General features: G+C 27.5%; 1 protein-coding gene across 6 annotated transcripts in view; it reads left to right on the top strand.

Annotated features, from left to right (window-relative positions):
* The window catches only part of LOC135922250 (electroneutral sodium bicarbonate exchanger 1-like), a 138,745-nt gene that overhangs the window by 6,923 nt on the left and 110,932 nt on the right, over positions 1–20,890 (top strand). For 4 of the 6 annotated variants that reach the window (XM_065456663.1, XM_065456661.1, XM_065456662.1 and 1 more), the window contains exons 1-2: positions 16,256–17,327; positions 19,875–20,035. In XM_065456663.1, the coding sequence (XP_065312735.1) occupies positions 16,723–17,327; positions 19,875–20,035 (766 nt within the window). In that variant the 5' untranslated portion in view covers positions 16,256–16,722. Of the gene's footprint in view, positions 1–11,197; positions 11,429–16,255; positions 17,328–19,874; positions 20,036–20,890 lie in introns of those variants that run through there. The other 2 variants (XM_065456660.1, XR_010570813.1) reach the window with 2 other exon arrangements.

Below are 20,890 nucleotides of genomic sequence, written 5' to 3'. Positions count from 1 at the left end.
TCATACGTTCAAGTTCATGAACGCGTTCATACGTTCAAAATTTTATGATAAATTTTTTTTTAAATTTAATTTAATATAAATAAATGCCTTATATTTTTCAACACAATATATTAGCCATGATAAAAAATAATAGTTTTATTTTGATAATATAATTATAAATACAATATAATAGAGCGATAAAAAAATAAATTTATAAAAAAATTTTCTTATTAATTTTTAATAATAATTGCTTTTCAAAATTTTCATCTGATAGGCATGAACGCTTGTTAATACAGCGTTAGCTATACTAAAAACTCGCTCAACAGGGGCAGATGAAGGGATTGCGGTGTTATACTTGATAAACAATTCTTTTAAAAGGGAGAATTTATTAAAAACATTTAATGTTTTATCCATTGTTTCAAAAAATTGAGCTATGTTATCATCCTCCAATCTGCCCTCTTCTTCCTCGTCAAAAAAAAGGATATCTCGGAATTGATTTTAAAACAGTGAAATATTTTTGATATTTGGGCCATGGTAATTCTAATTCATCCAATATTGAATTTTGATTTTCAGAATCTGATGATGAAATATTTATATCCATGCAAATGCTAATCTATTAAATTAAAATATAAAATATTCAAATTAATAAACTTTAATCTTATCTTCTCTAGCAGTAGCACTATGGTACGTTAATTGCAATATGAAAAAGGAAAAAGTAAAAACAGCTGATTATTAATTTTTCAAATAAATAAAAATATAAGACTTTTTTGTTAAAAAATGCGGATTAATATTAATTTTTCAAATAAATAAAAATAAAAAGTGTTTTTAAAATTGAACGAACGTAAAATTGAACGCGTTCATCAAAGAAAAGGCACGCGTTCACGTTCAAAGTTCGTCAAAAAAAAGGAACGCCGTTCATCACCTTTTTTCAAAAAAACGAATTTCGTTTTCGTTTACAACACTAAAAATAAATGATTTTAGATATAACTTTTTTAAAAAAAATTTTAACATTTTATTTTTGTTAAATATGCCATTTTATATCGGATCGGATCGGCAAATTTTATAATATTGGCCGATAACCGATATTTAAAATAGGTGAAATATCGTTTTACCCTCCAAAAGATAAAAATACCATTTATTTGATTTCTATATCAATATTTTGTGTTTATATAAATATTCCTGACTAACTAAGACATCCCGCCTACTTAGGGTATAATTATTACAATCAAGAGATATTTATACTAGCATTTATTTGATACCCACATCTATATTTTTTGTTGATAAAAATATTCTGACCCCTCAAAACCTAACCCGCCATCTATGAGTGATTATTATTATTACAATAAAAAAAATTTTTAATTACCTTTTATTTGATACCCCATATCCAAAAAAAATATTTTTTACATCCCCCCCCCCTATCATCCACCCCCAGAACAAGTCATACCCATCAAGACAGAAAATGAATACTTTCAATCTAAAGATATTTAAATTAGATTTTATTTGATACCCATATCGATATTTTATGTTGATAAATATTCTTGACCCCCCAAGACCTAGACACGCCCTCTATGAGTGATTATTATCTTTTATTTGATACCCATATCAAAAAAAAATTTTTTTACACCCCCCCCTCCCCTTCATCCACCTCCAAACCAAGTCACACCCATCAAGATAAAAAATGAATACTTTCAATCTGAAGATATTTAAATTAGATTTTATTTGATACCCATATCGATATTTTTTGTTGATAAATTCCTGACCCCCTAAGACCTAGACCTGCCCTCTATAGTTATTATTATTATTACAATAAAAAAATATTTTAATTACCTTTTATTTGATACCTATATCAAAAAATTATTTTATACACCCCCCCCCCCCCGGGTACCCCGGGTCTGGATTCCGAGTCTAAACCCCGGGTCTGTGCTCGGGGTTCGTCCTCAGAGCTGGTTTGGTCGATTTTTCAAACCCAAACCCCGGGTCTGGGTTTTACACAACCAACCAATTAACAACACTAGATTTACTCCACAATTGATAGGTCACTGTCAACATCAAAAATTTTATTACATTTTTATTAGATGAATTTTAATTTACAACAATACAGACATTTAGCTATAAATACAATAGTGAATTTTAACAATAATGATATTCATCTTCACCCTGATAAAAATTTTCCATTTACAAGATGGGACAACTACCATATCTATATTGTACCATTCCAGATCAAGGGATTTAAGTCAAAGTTTTGCAAAATAATTTCTGCCATCGCTTCCATCCAGTGCTCCCTCATGAGAAGGATTATTTGCCATACAACTCTAATTACAATAACATATTTTCAAGCTATCTATTACTTGATAATAAAAAAGATTATTTACTATACAACTGTTAATATCAATAACATATTTATTCAGTAGCGTCACTAGGGAGGCGTAGGGGCTATAGCCCCCTGAAAAGTTTGAATAGCCCCTTGAAGCGAAAAAAATATTTTCTTAATGGCTTCCTAATATCTCCATGAACTAAAAATAAATTTTTTGATAGCCTTCTGAATTCTATTAAGTATTATATATAGATTTTATTTTATTATTTAAATATTATTTAGACTCTAAATTTTTATTAAATGAGTGCTATTTTAATTATTAGATTAGGTTAATACATATAATTTATATTTTATTATTTAAAAATTAATAATACTATATTTTTTAGATTAGATGCATACATATAAATTACCTTATAGTTGATTAATGATAGATACTGCCTCAAGTTAGCCTATCAAATTTGTATTTTGTTTATTTTTTATTTGGATAGGTACTACCAAATTTATTATAAATTATACTATATATTTGAAAAAGCGAAATTTTTCTAAAACGTCTGTGACCTAGTCGGCAAGAGCGTCGCTTACCAATCCTGTTCTGTGTTCGAATCCCAAACTTTTTTCTTACCCAACTTGGGGGTTCCGTCCTGGAGGTGGGGGACCACGTGATTCCGTTATAATATATGTTATAATAGGAGTCTATTTAGCAAATTAGGTTGGTTTTTATAAAATTGCTATACGTTGATTTGGCAGTATCTATCATTAGCCCATATAGTCTTATGGTTTAGATTACTCGTTTATATTATCCTCTTTAAGAATTATTGATTAGGTTAGGCCTGCAAATTTTTCCATATTAGTCAATTCTATAAAATATTGTCCAAAATGGTAACATAACGTTATATTAGTGTAATGACCTTTTGACAATGTAGGTTGCTATAAAAATTATATCGCCGCCCTGTGTGGTTTTTAAAAACCATTATCAATTGAGGCTAACCTTTTTTATTAGTAATTCTTTAGACTAATATTTTTTTTTATATTCGCAATCGAAAATATATAATATTGAATAAATGGATTAAATTTTGTGATAAAAAATATTATATTTAGAAATGTCTTGTATTAAATAATTGTTCAAAGGTTGCAAAATTAAAAAAGTATAATATATTAATATAAAACCCGGGCCGAAGGCCCGCAAAATAAAATTTTTTTTAGTTGAGCCCCCTGAGATTGTAAAGGCTAGTGACCTGCATTTATTTTCAAAATACCAATTCTACCAAATTTAAATAGTAACTTACCGAAACCCAACAAATAGACAGCTCATTTGGTATGCTACTAATGCATATAGTAGATCGAACGTGATTCCATTAATAAATACTAGAAAATAAATAGGCCTTATTACATTTTTTTAAATAATTGGTTGTTGTTTAGTAATTTTTATATTAGACCATGTTATATCTAACATTAACCTTAGCCAAATAAATATGATGGTAGATCCGGTAACTGGGTCATCCCGTTACAAATCAATCAGTGTCTTGGATGACCGTCTCAAAAATGAATGAAGCTTGTCATGTTTATAAAATTGAAAGTTTGAACACTATTGTAGAAGATGATATATTGAATAATGAAGGGTATGAAGATTGAAACAAAAATGTTAACCTAAAATAGACAAAATTATTAAATACTCTAACAATAATTGCTGTCATAATTTATGTTTTCCTTTATTCATCTCCATTCAATATATATTAATAAATTATAAAGTAAAAATATATTTTAAATTAACATTATAAAAACATTACAGTAAAAAAATTATAAAAAATTTCAGTTAAAAATAAAAATTTAAATTATTTTACAAAATGAAAAAGTGGCGAGTACAAAAACAAAATTTCAAATTATAAAAAAATATAAAACTTTACTTTAAAATTAACATATTCGAAATATCCTCATTTACATAGATAATATGAAATTAATAATATCACATGTAATATCGTAATAATTTTTCTAATTTGCATAAGAAAATATTTATGTAAAAATATTAATTTGAATATCACAACAACAATGTTAGTTATTTATGTTGTAAATATCAATAAAATCAAAATTTATTTTGCTAGCTCAACTAGATTCAAAGATATACACCTTCAAACTGGAAAATCGCGCAATGCGTGATTTTATTAAATTTTGTTTTTATTAAAAAATATTAGATAGAGTTACAAATTATATATCATTTTATAGTCCTTAAAATTCTATATTGGTATATATCTAAAAAATTAAAAAAATTTTAAGTGTTTCCATTTCTGGTAAATATATAAAATTAACATTGTTGAGAAGGAATTTTTTTTTTGTGTTGATATTCCCTAAGAGTGTTTATTCCATTCATATTTAACTGTATTCAAAAATTACGATTGCCATTTTTGATTTTAGTTAAATTTTATCATTTTTAAATAAAAATATTTAATATAGATGGCGCTATATTTAAAAATTACTATATTATAATATATTTAAAATATGTATTGTATTGGTATTAAATAAAAAAATCTATTGAGTATAACCAAAATTATGTCTTGGGACGATATGCCAGCAAGCTGCCCATACATTTATGATTATTAGGACGCTATATTGCAAAATAAACATATTTTAAAATTTCATATACAAAATAGAGATTTGCCCGGGCCTAATATTTTTTAAGAAAATTTGGGCATTGAAATTTTTGTTAAATATATCTAAATTTATGTTGAATTTTTTATGTAAAATAAGAATATTTTATTTTATTTATAAAAACTAGACGCCATATAGCATATATCTTTTATTTTGAATAATTATAAAAATGAATTTCTATATTTAAATAAATTCAGGCCAGGCCTGCAAATTTTAAAATTTAGCGAATTCAGAGGGCGGCAAGACTTTTTTGAAAAAATTTCGGGCCGGGCTTGAAATTAGATCCGATGTAAATCAGTAATAAAATTATAATAAAAAAATACCGCATGTTTTTTATCATATTCCATTTTATACTTATTAATAAAATTTCCTGAGGCGATAATTTGTAAGTACATCCAGTCGCTGTTATGGGATTTACTATCGTTATTACTGCGTTGTGCAGATTTGATTAAAACATATTTTTTTAAATTTATTTGCAAATCAAAACAATAACATATTTAAATATTATATTCAATTTTTACATGTTAAATAATTTTATTTACAAACGAATTAAAAAATGTTTGCCATTAAATCTGCACTTGATTAATGGGCAGCCCTCTCTTTTCTTCAATTGTGGAGTAAAAGAAGTATGACGATGCTCCATGGGAATGTAAAAAAGAGTATATATCCCTCAGTAATTTCATTCTTTTTTATTACTTTAACCATCATAAATACATGTGATCGGTCTTTTCATTTTGGGGGTCCGGACCTTTCTAAACACATCTTTAGGCCAATTTTGTTGGTTATCCACAGTACTAAAATAGAATGTAATAATTAGGGTTGCGTCGATCCACATATTTTTCACCGATTCGATCCGATATTAATTCAAAACCGATCCGATATTTATATTGATTTTTCACTACTCCCCTTTGAACCAAATGTAATTAAGAAACCAATATTTTTTATGCAAAAACCGAATTATGTATTTAATTTAATTTTTTTATTTCTACATTAATTTAAAAAAGTTTGCGGATATTGGTAGTATTAAATGAATTTTTCATTATTCCTCCCCGTGAAATTAGAATTCCGCAGATAACGCATTTTGAAAAATTATCTTTGTCTTTTGTAAAATATTTCCATAATTCAGATACCATATTTAAAAAAAAATTCTTTTATTTAAGGTATAAATAATAAAATTGGGTTATTATTTAAAAAGATTTAAAATAAATAAAACTTTGGGTGTTCCTTTCTATATTTTTATAAAGAAACTTTTAAAATACTATAAATCTATTTAAAAAATAAATAAAATTAAGGGTTGTTGTGCATATGCATTGTTAAAAAAAATTATTTAGAAAATATTATTGATGTAAAATAAATATACATAAATAATAAAAAAAAGATAAGTAAAAAGATCTGATCGGGGTTTTACAGGTATCGGCCCGATCCGATATTTCTGGAAAACGCTAAATATCGGTGCCAATTTGATCCGATAAATATCGGCACAGCCCTAGTAAATATTTAGTAGATATACCAAAATCCCCATAACCACATCTCTTACCCCACAAGTGACATCAAATAATAACGATAATAGATACACAACACCTTACAGGATATATTTATAAAATTATGGCCTTAGGAAATTCTATTAATAAGCATAAAATGGAAATGCGATATAGATGAGATATTTTTATAATAGTTTTTATAAAATTTTAAAATATGTTTATTTTACAATTTAGCGTCCTACGCCCCAGGACATCATATTGGTTATACTTAATGAATGTGTTTTATTTTTACTATCTCAATACAGATTTTTATTAAATATATTATATTATAATGATTTTTAAATATAACGCCATCTAAAGCATAACAAAAATTTTAATAAAATTAAAAAAACAAAAATGGCTTTCTAAATTTATGGTTAAACAGTTATATATGAAGATAATAAACATTCCTAGCGAATATCAACACCCAAAAAAATACCTTCTCAACAATGTTAATATTTTATTTTACCGAAAATATATATAATTTTTTAATTTTTTTTATATTTTCCAATATAGAATTTTAAGGGCTATAAAATGATATATAATTTATAACTCTAATAAGTATTTTAAAAAATAAGATTTAAGGAAATAACGCAATAGGTCAATTCTGACTTTAAAGACGTATATCTTTGGATCTGATTGAGTAATGTTCCAAAATTTTGATTTTACTATATACAGCATAAATAACTATTACGCTAAGTTTCATTTGGTTGTTCAAAATTTCGTTTTTTTGATCGATTTGACATACCCAACTACTAAAGCTCATACATATTATTTACCACCACAAAAAATCTATCCATATTCACAGATAAAATATGACGAAAAAAAAGATTTTATACATAAATATTAGTGATCTGCATCGAGCCTAATTTTTCAAGCCCGGCCCGAAATTTTTAAAAGGTTTAGCCCCGCCCGGGTTACTTTCAATCATTGGGTTGTGGAGGTTGAATATCCATTGCCTATAATTGAAGAGATTTTAGCCAACTTACAGCGAATGAATTATAGCAAATGTATCATAGCGAAAGCATTTTTTCGAATGCATTGCAGCAAAAGCTTTACTGCGAATGCATTATAGCGAATAAATTATCGCGAAAATTTTAAAGCGAATGTATTAACGCAAATGTATGATCGCGAATGCATTATCTTATATGAATTACATCAGTTTCAATATCATAAATTGTGTTTGATGAAAATTACAATTTTATATTTATCGGCCTTTAGACAGAATTAGTTGAACCTGGAAATTAAGTTAAAGTCGGGCTTGGGTCTTAAAAAAAATTTTTTTTGAAAATAGGGCTAGAGCTTTTGATTTTTTTGACTCAAAAGATATAAAAAAGATTCTAATATTAATTGATTGTTTAAATATGCGTTGAGTTATATTTTTCAATTAAATTTGTGACAGGACAAGCTCAGGCCTAAAATTTAAAATAATGGCTAGGCTCAAGCCTAAAAGTTGATAAAGATTTTGGATGGAATTTTGGCTGAAATAAATTAAATTTTTAAGGCGCTAAGAAAAGTCTTATTTAAAACATTGAGCCAAACAGATAATTAGTCCACGGAAATCATTTATATTATTCTTTGACAAAACATGTTTTAATTAGTGAGGGATTTAGTATTGACTTGTTAAACATTTTTTGATAATAAATTTGTATAAAGTTCTCTTATTGCTTAATCAAAAAGATAAGCTTATCACAACAAGACATAAAACAATATTCAGCATCATAGGTATATTGTCGAATTGAATGGCTACATCTCAGAACCTTATTCATGTAATCTCTGATAATGAAATGACTATTGTGACTCAGGAATTGGGAAAAACATTAGAATATGATTTCCTTAATTGATTCTTGTTAAGTTCTTGCTTCCTGACGAGTCTTTTTTTAGTTATATGATTGACAAAATTGTAAAAAAATGTATATAGAAACATATTAAATATAAGTTTAGCTAAAATTGAATGAATTGAACATACCTATTAAAAATAACTTAGCTATTTTGAAAACAAATTATTATATATTTCCATTTCAGTTCAGATATATTTTATTAATCTGGCGAATGTCATAAATTTAAAGTGGCGATAATGGTGATTTTTCATTACTATCATCGTTTTGTTCTGAAGATGAGAAAATTTCATAGAATAAAATATTTACCTTGTGAGTGCAATCTTTGTTCTCGCAAAACAATTGCTTACTTCTAGGAATAGATGTACAACCTTTGAAAGGCTGTAAATATTTCTTTTAACTTTAGGTAAGTGTTTGTTGGACTATCTCATAGTATTTTATAAATTCAATTACAACAATTATTTTCAAGCGTATGACGATTTTGACATAAACGCCGACTAGCCCTTGTCCCTTGGAAGAAAGTTTATCATGAGATCAAAAATTGGACCGGGTAGCTAAAACCGTCGCGTTTTGAAATTTTTATAACTCTGAAACGCGTCATTCGTTTTTTTATGAAATCTATTTTATTGTGTCTTAATATTCTCAAGATATTTTAAATTTTTTTAAAGTATGTTTTCAGAAAATTAAGATAAAAAAATGTAGTCGGGACACTCATCTTTTTAAAAATTTCTCCTAAATCATAAACTATAACACAAAATATTTCTGTATTTTAACAAATCTCAGTATTAAATGCCACTAACAATATAAACATACGATAATTTTGTAAATGAAGTATATTTTATCATTGATAAAATTATGCCATGAGAAGAAAAATTGGAATGAAGTTCAATTCCTGAAATCTCTATGAAAAAGTGGAATAGTTCAGTTAAACAAGCTTTAAAGAGACAAAATACGGGTTCCATATACCGAAAAATTATCAAATAGGCTACAAACCTTTTGAATCTTACAAACATAAAAGAAAAATTTGTAAAATATAGCCCTTAATTTCACAAGAATTAAAAACATTAATGATGAACTCCTTATTAGAAAATAAGTGGATAAGTAGCAAAAATTTTAATACTTTTATTAATTATATCAACCATTTGTTAAAGTTAAATCACCATTGCATACTTGATAATGCATCGCAATAATGCATTCGCGGTTATGTATTCGCGCTAATACATTCGCTATGATGCATTCGCGATTACATTCGCGGTAATGCATTCGCTATATGTTTTCGCGATAAAGCATCCTGGAAAAAGTTTCGCGGTATTGACGTGATACGAAATAAATACCATATATTTTTTAACACAATATATTATCCATATTTTAAATTGATAGTTTTAAGTGATAATAATATATAAAAATAATTTATATATCATATAAAATTTAATTATTTATAAAATATATAAATTTAGAATACTTTAGATTGTGTTGAACTATTGAAATATAAAACCCTTGATAAAAACACTTTTCAAGTAATCTCACTAAAATAAATAAATTCTAAAAGATATGAACTATTTCATATCTATGTATATTATATTATTATTTAATGATTTTTACTTTATGTATCTATTATAATTATTTAATAACCTATGAATTACAACAATCTAAAATAAATTATTAATAGGATACTTATAGTTATATATATTATATATAATAATAAATTATACAATCAAGTATTTCTTTTAATTATAACTTGAAGATTTTGAAACGATATTATGCTTTTTGAACACATTTACATTTGCTTAGGATCGAATTAGTTTATTGAATATATTATATTACTGCTACTTGCTATGAATTCAGAATCGGATGATGAAATAACAACATCCATGCTTCCGCTAATTTATAAATAATAATTCAAATTATTAAATATTGACAGAAATACTGGTTAAAAATTCAAATGTGGCAAAGGAAACAGCTGATTATAAAATAATCCTTTTTTTTAAAGGATTAATATTTTTTATTTCAAATCAATAAAAATAAAAAAAAATTCTAAAATTGAACAAACGTAAAAAACAAACAAACGCATTTGTCAAAAAAAAAGTGTTCACGTTCAAAGTTTGTCAAAAATAAAGAACACCGTTCATCATTTTTTTTAAAAAACGAACCTTCACTAAACGCGTTCGTTTTTTATAATATAAAAATAATAGTAATCAATTTATTCGAATAAGATAAGAGTATAAAAAATATTCATTTTTTACGTTTTTATCGATTTTGTATATGAAGTCTTAAAGCAATACGCAGTTTGCCTATACATTCACAGTTTTTTTTATCATTACTCAAATTTCTGTCAATTAATAGCATGTTTAATTATAATAACTGCCTCGACCTATACCTTTATTTAGTCAAATTGTCTTTTCTTTCCTTTGCAAAGGACAAAATTTTACCAACTATAAATTTTAAATAATAGTTGTCTTTTTTCCCCATCATCATCAACTGCGTTTTCCTATCAAAGTATCTCTACTCCTGACTGCATCCCCAGCCACAGTCCCTTTCCGAGCGGGATGCTGAGTAAAAGCGCAGCGCTTGTGAAAATAATTTCATTATTATTAATTATATATTTTAAAATATAACAAAGTAAAATAATTTTTCGGAGATTATTTGAATATAATAAATTGGATATCATTTTATCTAATATTATTTAACTTTATTCTCACAAGATTATGTTTTGAATTTATAAAGAAAAGCTGTAAACTTTTTTGTGAAGGTGAATGAAAGCATCCAATTTTAGGACATCGAAAATCCTATCTAAAATTATCATTTATGAAATGTTCTGCCACCAGTTCCCTATTCTATAATAAAATTTAAAATATAGTTTATTTTTATAAGAAAAATATACAACATAATAAATATTTTACCAGGTCATCGAGCTGGTCATTACTATTACATAGACCTAGGGTGGGCCGTCGCTCCACATCGAAAACAACGCGGTAAACGTGAGCACGACAAGAACTCCGCTCCTTCATCTGCCAGTCCTCCAGCCCCTGTATCAGCTAACGAGGCTAGTAAGATTTCGCGAAGACGGAGACGTAAAAGCAGGGCTACTTCTAATGTGTATGACCGTTTCGAAACTCAGCCACTAGCCGATTTGGGTAATTAATATTTTCAATCATAGGATATATGGTTTTCACTTTAAAATATACTCACTAAGAATGATTGTTTTACGATTCTTGAATTTTATACAAACATATAGAATTAGAAGTTTAATTCGTTAAGTATTTATAAATTATTTCCAAAATAATATACTAACCTCAAATCAACCAATAACTTTTGGCAAAGTAAATGAGAGCGGCGAATGGAATTGAAATCATTAGAAATTTAGTTTTGACGAGGATTTTGTTTGGATTTCTTTGGAGATGTATACAAGTAGTGTTTGTGACTATTTCACAAGCACCAACGATACCAAAACCAACTTGGTTGGGTGTTAAAATTAAGGCTTGAGTTTCGCAACAAGACGGTGAAATATGGTCCCAATTGATTCCTTGTTTAGCGATTCGACTGCTATTTATTTAACGCCGGAAGGAATAAGCCCATGTTATATTATGACAGAATGTTGTCAAATTTTGTAGGATACTTGGGGGTTATGTAAGATCCTGGAGGAAGATACGACAGAACCCATTATAGCCTTATTTTAATTGTATATTTTTCCAAATTTTAACCATATGAAACTTGAAGTATATTTTTGAAGTAATTCTTTTAGTATAACTTTTTATTTTCTTATAAAATCGCATATTTCTTGTATCAAAAAAATCCAAAATAAACATGTGATTTCTCAGTTAAATTCTACTTATATATATATTCATTAAAGATTTCCCTTTAATTTTCAATTTAGCCTTTTATTTTATCCTAAATTACATTTATTACAATTATGATATTGAATATATCTATAATTTCATTAGAATTTTCTTTTAATTTCCAATTTGGCCTATTTTATTCAATCCGAAATTGCATTTATATTCCTTTACCTATTCGATGTATTTGAGCGACATCTCCCAATAATATGATCCAATATATCTACTCCATTTATTCCTAGAGTACTGGACTTTGCAATTCATTTCTAAATATTCATTTCAATATTTAAGTAATCTCGTATTATACGATATAATTCAAAATATTCATTTTCATATTTAAATAATCCATTTCCTTATTCGTTCATGATGCCGAATCTATTCCGAGTTACCCTCGAACCTGATGCTATTAAGTTTATTCCCCAAATATTCTATAATCATCCTTTATCTTATTTTTTTGGAGTCTCATACATTCTAACCCATGCATATTCTAACTCCGCAATTGGTTATATCCTGTTTTATCTTTATCGGCCTTTTAACATATCTAATAATATTCTAGCTCTCCGGCCGAGGAACTCTTCCACTGGGGCCACCCTCCTACTTTTAGGCTCTACGAGATGGAAACCCTTATTTCACCATTATTATCTTTTGTTAGCCAATTATTAACTACCGCTATCATCATTCCTGTTTGTCCATTCGAACTAGGGTAACAAGTTGGTGCTAACATGGTTTGCACTGTTTCTTTTGCAGAATTTTTAAATCCTTGGCTAATGAATGCAGGTCTCTCATCGGAAACTAATGTTTTCGCAATACCGAATTTATCCCACTTTACTATTTCTTCAATTTCTTCACATTTGGAACCAAGAATTTTCTCTAATTTGAAAAAATCTACATGAATACTTCTCATGGTTGATATACTTTTGGCCATGTACTACCAATATCTATAGTTGGCATATTCGACTACACATTACAGGTCTCACAGCTTTTACCTAAATTTTCAATTTCATTCTTTATACCAGGCCATTAGACATATTATCTGAATACTGTTTCTTCCAAAAAAAATTCCCTCAATTTCCGAGGAATATCTATTACCGCGTAATATGCAGCCGCCCACAACGGTTATCTTCATCAATTAAATATTTCCACCGCACCACGGTTATCTTCTACAACTAAAATATTTCCACTGTCTTTCCACGGTTGTTTACCCATTAACCACGATTTTAACAACTCCAATTCCCTACAATTCAAGGATTCTTGAGCCCCTCCCACGTAGTGAGGATACATTATGAATTAAAGTTTCTTAATTATTCTGTTTTACCCCTGGATATCTCTTCAGTTGTATCAACTGATACCAGTCTCGATTAAATATCTAGTAAATGATTCACTTCGATATTAATTACACATCAAAACTGACAACGATTAACACTAATAACCACCTTTGTAATCTGGAAGATAACAAGAATTCTCTATTATCCTTTAAAAAAGAAATACCAAGGGTTGTGATCCGTATAAATGATAATTTTCTACCAATTGGCCTGACATTTGTTAATCCAAGAGAGATTCTTACTTTATAACTGAATATCTCGTTTCCACATCTCGGAAAACCATCGAAATAAATATTATCGGGCGTTCTAAGCCTTATATTCAGTGTAACAATGCTCCTCCAATACCTTTATTGGTAGCTTCCAAATATAAAATAACCTCTAGTTCGTTATTAAACACACCAAAATGGGTTCATCCTCTACTTTTCTTAAAAATTCAAACGTTATTTATTGTTAGTCCTCCCATTTAAATTTTCAGGGAGAACCCCCTTTATTTACATACCATTTTGGTATGCTATATCAATTTCAATATTGAGATTTCTTTTCACAAAATATATAGCTTTTCATTAATTTTACAATTTTTTATTTTTTATTTACAATACATCCGCCCATAAGATTCAACAGAATTATTTGCGTTATTATTTTTGCAATCCACCCTTCCATATATTTCATCAAAATTATTTTCTTTATTTTTACAATCCACCCTTCCATAGGATTCAACAATATTATTATCATTGCTCTTACAATCCACCCTTTCATGCTATTTCTCTAAGTTTTTTTTCCTTTGCCATCCACACTACATAATTATTTCTACTTACTTATCAAATATCCACAATTTGAGAAACTGTTTCGCTGCTTTAACAAGATCTTCAAGTATAGCTTTCCTAAGACAGCCATTTCGTAGCCATCAAACTGCTGAATTACCATACTGTCTTCTATTATTTTACTTGGCCATAAACTCCGATATTTCTCATATCCCATGATTGATATCTTTTCCCTTCCTCTTCTTCTTTGCTTTTACAAATTTTTTAATGGGGTGGGCACTTTCCCACCATTTGGTTACTCATATTGCCTACCTACAAGCCACAAAATGGCCCTAAACTGACTCCTATGCGTTTGCACTAATGAATCCCTAATCTAGTATTAAATACATCATTGGGATGAATATTTATGAAGCTTGATAATATGTGCAGAGGACCTTCCTCACATAAGAGCCCCGATTTTTTGACACATGGCAATGGAAAAACATTTTTGAATATCTATTAATATGGCGAACAATACAAAAACCTTAACTTAAATATCTAAATTATTCGGGGAATTTTTGCTTGATTATTAACAAATTATAAGTATAAGACAATATTTATTACAAATGATAACTCAAAAATTTTAGGAAAGGTCACTTCAATAACTCATTTTTTATTAACTCTGGCCAAAAAAATAAATATTGAAAATTTCATTTTTAAACTCTGGATTAAGGTGCATTTTGCGATATCAATATTTAAAATAATGGAAATAAAAAAATTCCTTAATTCAGTTAATTAACCCTGAGGCTAATTATTTTAAAATTTTTACGATATCGTTTTAAAAAAAATAATATATTCAAATACATATTATAGAAAATAAAGGTATAAATGCGAATATATTTTAGAAAATAATTTCGTTAAATTATAAAATGTTAAAAACTTGTACCTGAGGAAATTCCTTTATTACTATTTTATTAACGTTCTTTTGATCTGAACTAGGCCTCCGTTTTTATATCGTTCGATTTCATCTTTTTTTTAAAATAGCTTATACGAATTAAATATATTTTTCATAAATTGCATATCATATTGTCAAACATTGATAATTGAATTAGATGAATAATCTCATTTCAATTATTAGGTATCTAGACGCTATCCCATTGTAAAGGCCATTAATTTATAATCACTTTAAATGGTTATTGCTGGCGAAATTTGACTTGCCTATTAGCTAATTACTTCACTAGTTTCAATGCGCATTTAAAATTACCACGCCCTTTATTTATTTTTATTATACTACAATAGCCAAACCCTACAAAATCGAGTATTTTTAGCCCCTCCTATAGCTCGGTGGTAAAAAGCGGTAGGATACGCCAATCGACTTTATTATAAATCGGATTAGAAAATATAAGCTAAAACTAAAAATATTCATTGTTATGCATTGATTTATAATATTTCTCAATCATTGGGTAATTATTTATTTTTCTTATAAAATGGAACATTTAGGAAATTAAATGAAACTAATTTAAACCAATTTCTAATCGTTATATATAAATAATTAAGAATCGTATATCAGAATTTAGAAGATATACGTTCTTTTTTTTCAAAAATACGGCTGGCATTTGAAAAAGTTTATTCACTGTTTGCCGAAGAAGTCGGTATAGCAAATTCAACTTCACCATCTGATTTTTTAAATTCTTATCCTTTTATTAATCATTTTTTTAATAAAAATATTGATTGTTGATGTTGCGAGCCGATATTAGAGTTTATCTTTCCTAAATAGTTTACTCCTCTATTTAAAAAAATTGCCAAGGTAACTTGTAAATCTATTTTCAGTAATTACATCGATTTTGATTATATAACTCTACCTTATAAGTACCATGCCAAAAAAATTTTAAACATAAAAAAAGAAACCAATAAATTAAGAATGATTTCTTTTAATCTTCCAATAAGCAAAACAAAATTAATTTTTTTTGAAATATTAATATTATAAACATCTCGTATAATTATTTTTGATGGTTGTTTGTCAGAAAATAGTATTTTTGTTTAAAAATTATTTTTTGTTTTATATAATATTTGCAGTTTTTTTACGAATTATGTTAATTATTAAAATTAAGAAACCTTATTTCTTATACAACATATAAAAAAAATAATTTGCTCTATAATAATATTATATATCGAGTATGCGCAAGAATTCTAATTCTAATTTGATCCATGTTCTGTTGGTCTGGGGCTTGCCGTATTCTTAATTCACAAGAGGGTCAATTAAATATCTTATTATCCCATACATTATCTCAATTTATTAATGACTATTCTGAATGCTTTAACTTTTTAAATTAAAATATAATAATATTGATTTACCTCTAACATTTGATTTTAAAATGATGACATCAAAACGCCTATATATATCTATCTTGATCCCTCAAATTAAAAAAACGATCTCTGAAGGGACGTTCTTTTTATTACATCATTTCATATTTATTTTCCTGTTTTAATCTCACCCAGAAGGCTTTTTAAAAAAGAAACTCATATATATATAATGCATCTACTTCCTTCATTTATCTCCGACAAAATAAACTCCATTCGTCATCGAAAGATTAGTAAAACCACTATCCGCGTTAATCGCACACTTTCTTGTGATCGCTCTGAAGGCGGGCGCGGATCTTATGTGAGAAATCCTCCTACACGGCCCGACCCTCGAGCCTTCCCCTCTCTTGCTTCGCCCTTTTTCGAGACCAACTTTTTTGGCCGATCCCCCTCTCCCATTAATAAAACCAACTCTCGTTATAAAACTCTCAAAAAGGGATTTTCTCACGATGCTCTCTTTTGTAACACCGATTTTGATTACTTTACACGTCGTAATAGCGATGAAAATGATTACGATTACAATTTTAACCGCAATTTATTATACCACAACCCCTGCATAGTCGATCCGGCTGAGCATGTCCATTTGATATTGGGTGGGAGTGGCGTGGCTAACTCGGATCAAGAATTTGAGCGCTTGTTTATCCAGATGGACGAGCTGCGTTTCATCAATTCTTCCCTTCCAATTTCTCCTGTTAATTTCAGCGGTCCTAACGATCTTTCCAATGCCCAGTCGACCATAGGCGGTAATGATATACCTTTGTGGGAGGAGGTCGCCAGGTTTAATTTTTAATTTTTTACATTATTAACGAAAGTAATAATGATAGTCCTTTAAATGAATTTTCATCCTGGTTTTCTTTGAATTGAGACACTTTTTGTTTTTGTATTGTATTAATAAAAATAAAAGATTTAGGCTATTCGAGTGATTATAAATCTGCAATTTTTTTAAAATAAACTTTTACGGGTATGATTTATTAATGAAAACATAAAATTATAACATACATTATCATTTAGTTTGAAATAAAATCTTGATATCATTGTTGTTCTCTGACCAGGTATTTATATTAGTATATGGACGGTCCTCTAAGGTCAAAATAATGGGGCATTTTGATTAAAATGCTCCCCCGTTAATTTTGGATATAATTGAGCTAGGAACGTCTGCTTAATTTTCTTTATATAGAATAATGGTAGGCCTTGAAAGTTTTATAATGTTAAATATTGTTTAAAACTAAATGTTCATAACCTGATCATAAAATCCAATCGGCATTTTATTTTCCTATCAAATTTATCTATATTAAGACTAATTAATAAATGCATAATTTCAAATTGATCCGAGCTCAGGTTTAGGAGATGTGGCATTTTAATCATTAGTCAATTAGAGAAATTCGCAATATATTTGATAAATTATTAATTGTAATATACTTAATCTAAAAATTTTAAAATATTTTATTATTCTATGTATTTAAATAAAGTGGAGGGGGTGGGGGATTGTTAATTTATGTAATTTATATACTTTGCTCCTAAAATTTGCACAATTTGGATAAACATATACGTTGCGGAGGCCTAAGAAATGTACTTCCTTGTATGATTAACCATAATAAATTATTAATGATAAAATTTCATTATCTGAAATTTTTTTTATTTACGATGAATGTGAAATCATTTTAAAAAATATTGAAACAACATATTCTCGAAATGAAAAAATTCAAATATTGACGGTTTTACTAACTTCTTGGACCTTAAATACAAGTAGAATTTTCTACGACTGAATCCATGGCAAGAATAGCAAAAAATTTGTTCAAGAAATAGAATGTTTTATCCAATGCAAATATCATAAAGACTGGAAGTATTTTTCGAATTAGATATTAATGAAAAATTTTATAATTCTGATATGAATTTTATTAAAATTAAAAATTTATCAAAAATGTTTTGTTTCTGATGGTGTAGTACTCGGTTTATGAATAAAGTTCATAATCTAAGCCATCATGAAATTATTTTGGAATCTAAGCTGAATGACATTTTTCGTAACAGCCCATCGCAAACATTACCAAAAGCTTAGCAGAAAGAGTTAACTTCAGCGTCCATAATCTAATATCAAACACCTTAGATTCAATTAATTTTTATAAAGCATATATACTGGAATTAATTACTCATATGTAAAAGATGATGAATATGTAAAAAATATTTTGTTCAAAAGGCTAAACCCATTCCCGGAACACAAATTTTCATACCCCATGGGAAAAATTTAAGTTGAATTATTTTCATATTGTGAAAATAATTGAATTTACAATATATAAAAATTGATTTTTATTTTTAAATATTTTTATAAGGAGAGAAATTCAATTTATCAAATAAATTAACCAAAGCATGAGCTCGGCCCAACTTGAAAATTTGCTTATATATTCATTAATCCTATATCCGTACATAAAAAAAATTTGAGAAAAAAAAAGGCCGATTGGATTTTAAGACCATTTCTGGTTTTTTATTACCGGTTTTTGACATTTAAATTTTTTTTAACAATGTTTAACATATAACTTTAAAGATCTACAATTAGGCTATATAGAAATTTAAATGAGGCTTCTAGCTTAATTATATCCAAAGATATTTAAAATTAAATGGAGTTTATCTTGCTCAAAATGGCCCATTTTTCGACATTTAGAGGCCCATATCTCAGCCGATGTTGGCGGGTGAAAATTTTTTTTTCAAAATTAAAATATATAGAAACTCTTATAGAAATTTTAGAAAAATCTGAGGGGATCGGGTTGTAAATGAGCTTTTTTGTTGATTTGTCAGGAATTGACCACTTATATATTACAGTCAATTCGTGTAATCAGCCAGTATATAAATAAAAATTTCAAAAGTTCATGATCAAATTATCTGAAATTTATAGAATAGGTATTTTATACATAATGGATTCTAATTATTGCAAAATCAGATTATTAACATGTAAAAAACACTTTGAACAAATGATTGTTCTATTTACCAACTATAAATTATTTGTTTAGAACATCCCGGAAATAAAATTCTAGTATGTATAGAATACCTTTATATCAAACATATTAAACGACTTGACTAAGGCAATACGTGTATTAACTGATTACGTCAATAACATATATACAATACGACGATTAAAATAAAACTTTAATTCTAGTCAAGGGGACTTAAATTTTCTGTTAAACTATCTAAAAAAAATTTTCACTTAAATAACCTTGAATGAAAAATAACTCGAATTAGGGGGTTAACCTTCTAACTCCCTCAGTAAAATTATAATTTTCGTGATTCAAATGCCAATTATTTAGACAAACATCGATATTTTTTAACATACAGATGGGTCAAGTTTGAAGAGGACGTGGAGCCAGGCAGCAACCGGTGGTCCAAGCCCAGGGTTGCCACGCTAGCCTTACACTCTCTCCTTGAACTTAGAAGTTGCATCCTCAACGGGATGCTCATATTGGACATGGAGGGATCCTGCCCTCTTGACATTGAAAGTTATAGATCATCTTTTATTTATTTTTCATTCATTAAAACTTTCGCATAGTCATCACATTAATTCTACAGATCTGGTCATAGTTAGATATAAATTTATCTACTGATTATTAATATTGTTATATATTTTTATTAATAGAAAGAGGTGGCACGGGCGGTGGTTTAAATTATTAGGCGTGACTGCCCTTCTTAAAATTTTTGCCGGACGTGATTGGGCGTGAACATATATTTTACGTGAATCACGTAATTTTTATATTGTTTTTTATGAATATAAATTTGTAATTTTATAATTATAAAATATATATTTTCGAATTTAATTTCAAAAAAATATTATTTGAATACAAAAAACTTCCGCATTTATAAACCCTATCTTATAAAATTTCAATCTAATGAAAAATAATAAATCTCTCAACTCTCGTTCACCAACGGAATTTAATAATAAATTAATTAATTTAAATATGTTTTATTTTCATTTATCTTTACTATTTATACTAATCATTCGCATTCAAATTATAATCAGTCAAAATTTATAGGAAGATTAAACATCTTAATAACTTATTGTTTCAAATTTCTCGTATTTACCTACAAATCTAAAATATTCAATTATAATTATTTAATATATGTATAAATAACAATAATTTTTCCTTTAAATTTAGTTTGACAAGTTTCTAAAAAATATGTACATTTTAATATTAATTTGTCTTTTCTGATGTATCTGTTCTTGGGATATTATTTTTAAAGCTTTTTCATTGCCTTCCAATTGTTTGAGTATATATTAAAGGGTCTGACCTTAATACAAATTTTTTTGAATGATTTACCACATAATGATCATAATAAATATACTTAGCACGGTGATT

The sequence above is a fragment of the Gordionus sp. m RMFG-2023 genome, chromosome 1 (assembly GCF_954871325.1).
Source record: "Gordionus sp. m RMFG-2023 chromosome 1, tfGorSpeb1-WG-v2, whole genome shotgun sequence".
Classification (NCBI taxonomy): Eukaryota; Metazoa; Nematomorpha; class Gordioida; order Chordodea; family Parachordodidae; genus Gordionus; species Gordionus sp. m RMFG-2023.
Note: the sequence above shows the minus strand (reverse complement) of the source record. Positions and strands in the feature narration are given on the sequence as shown.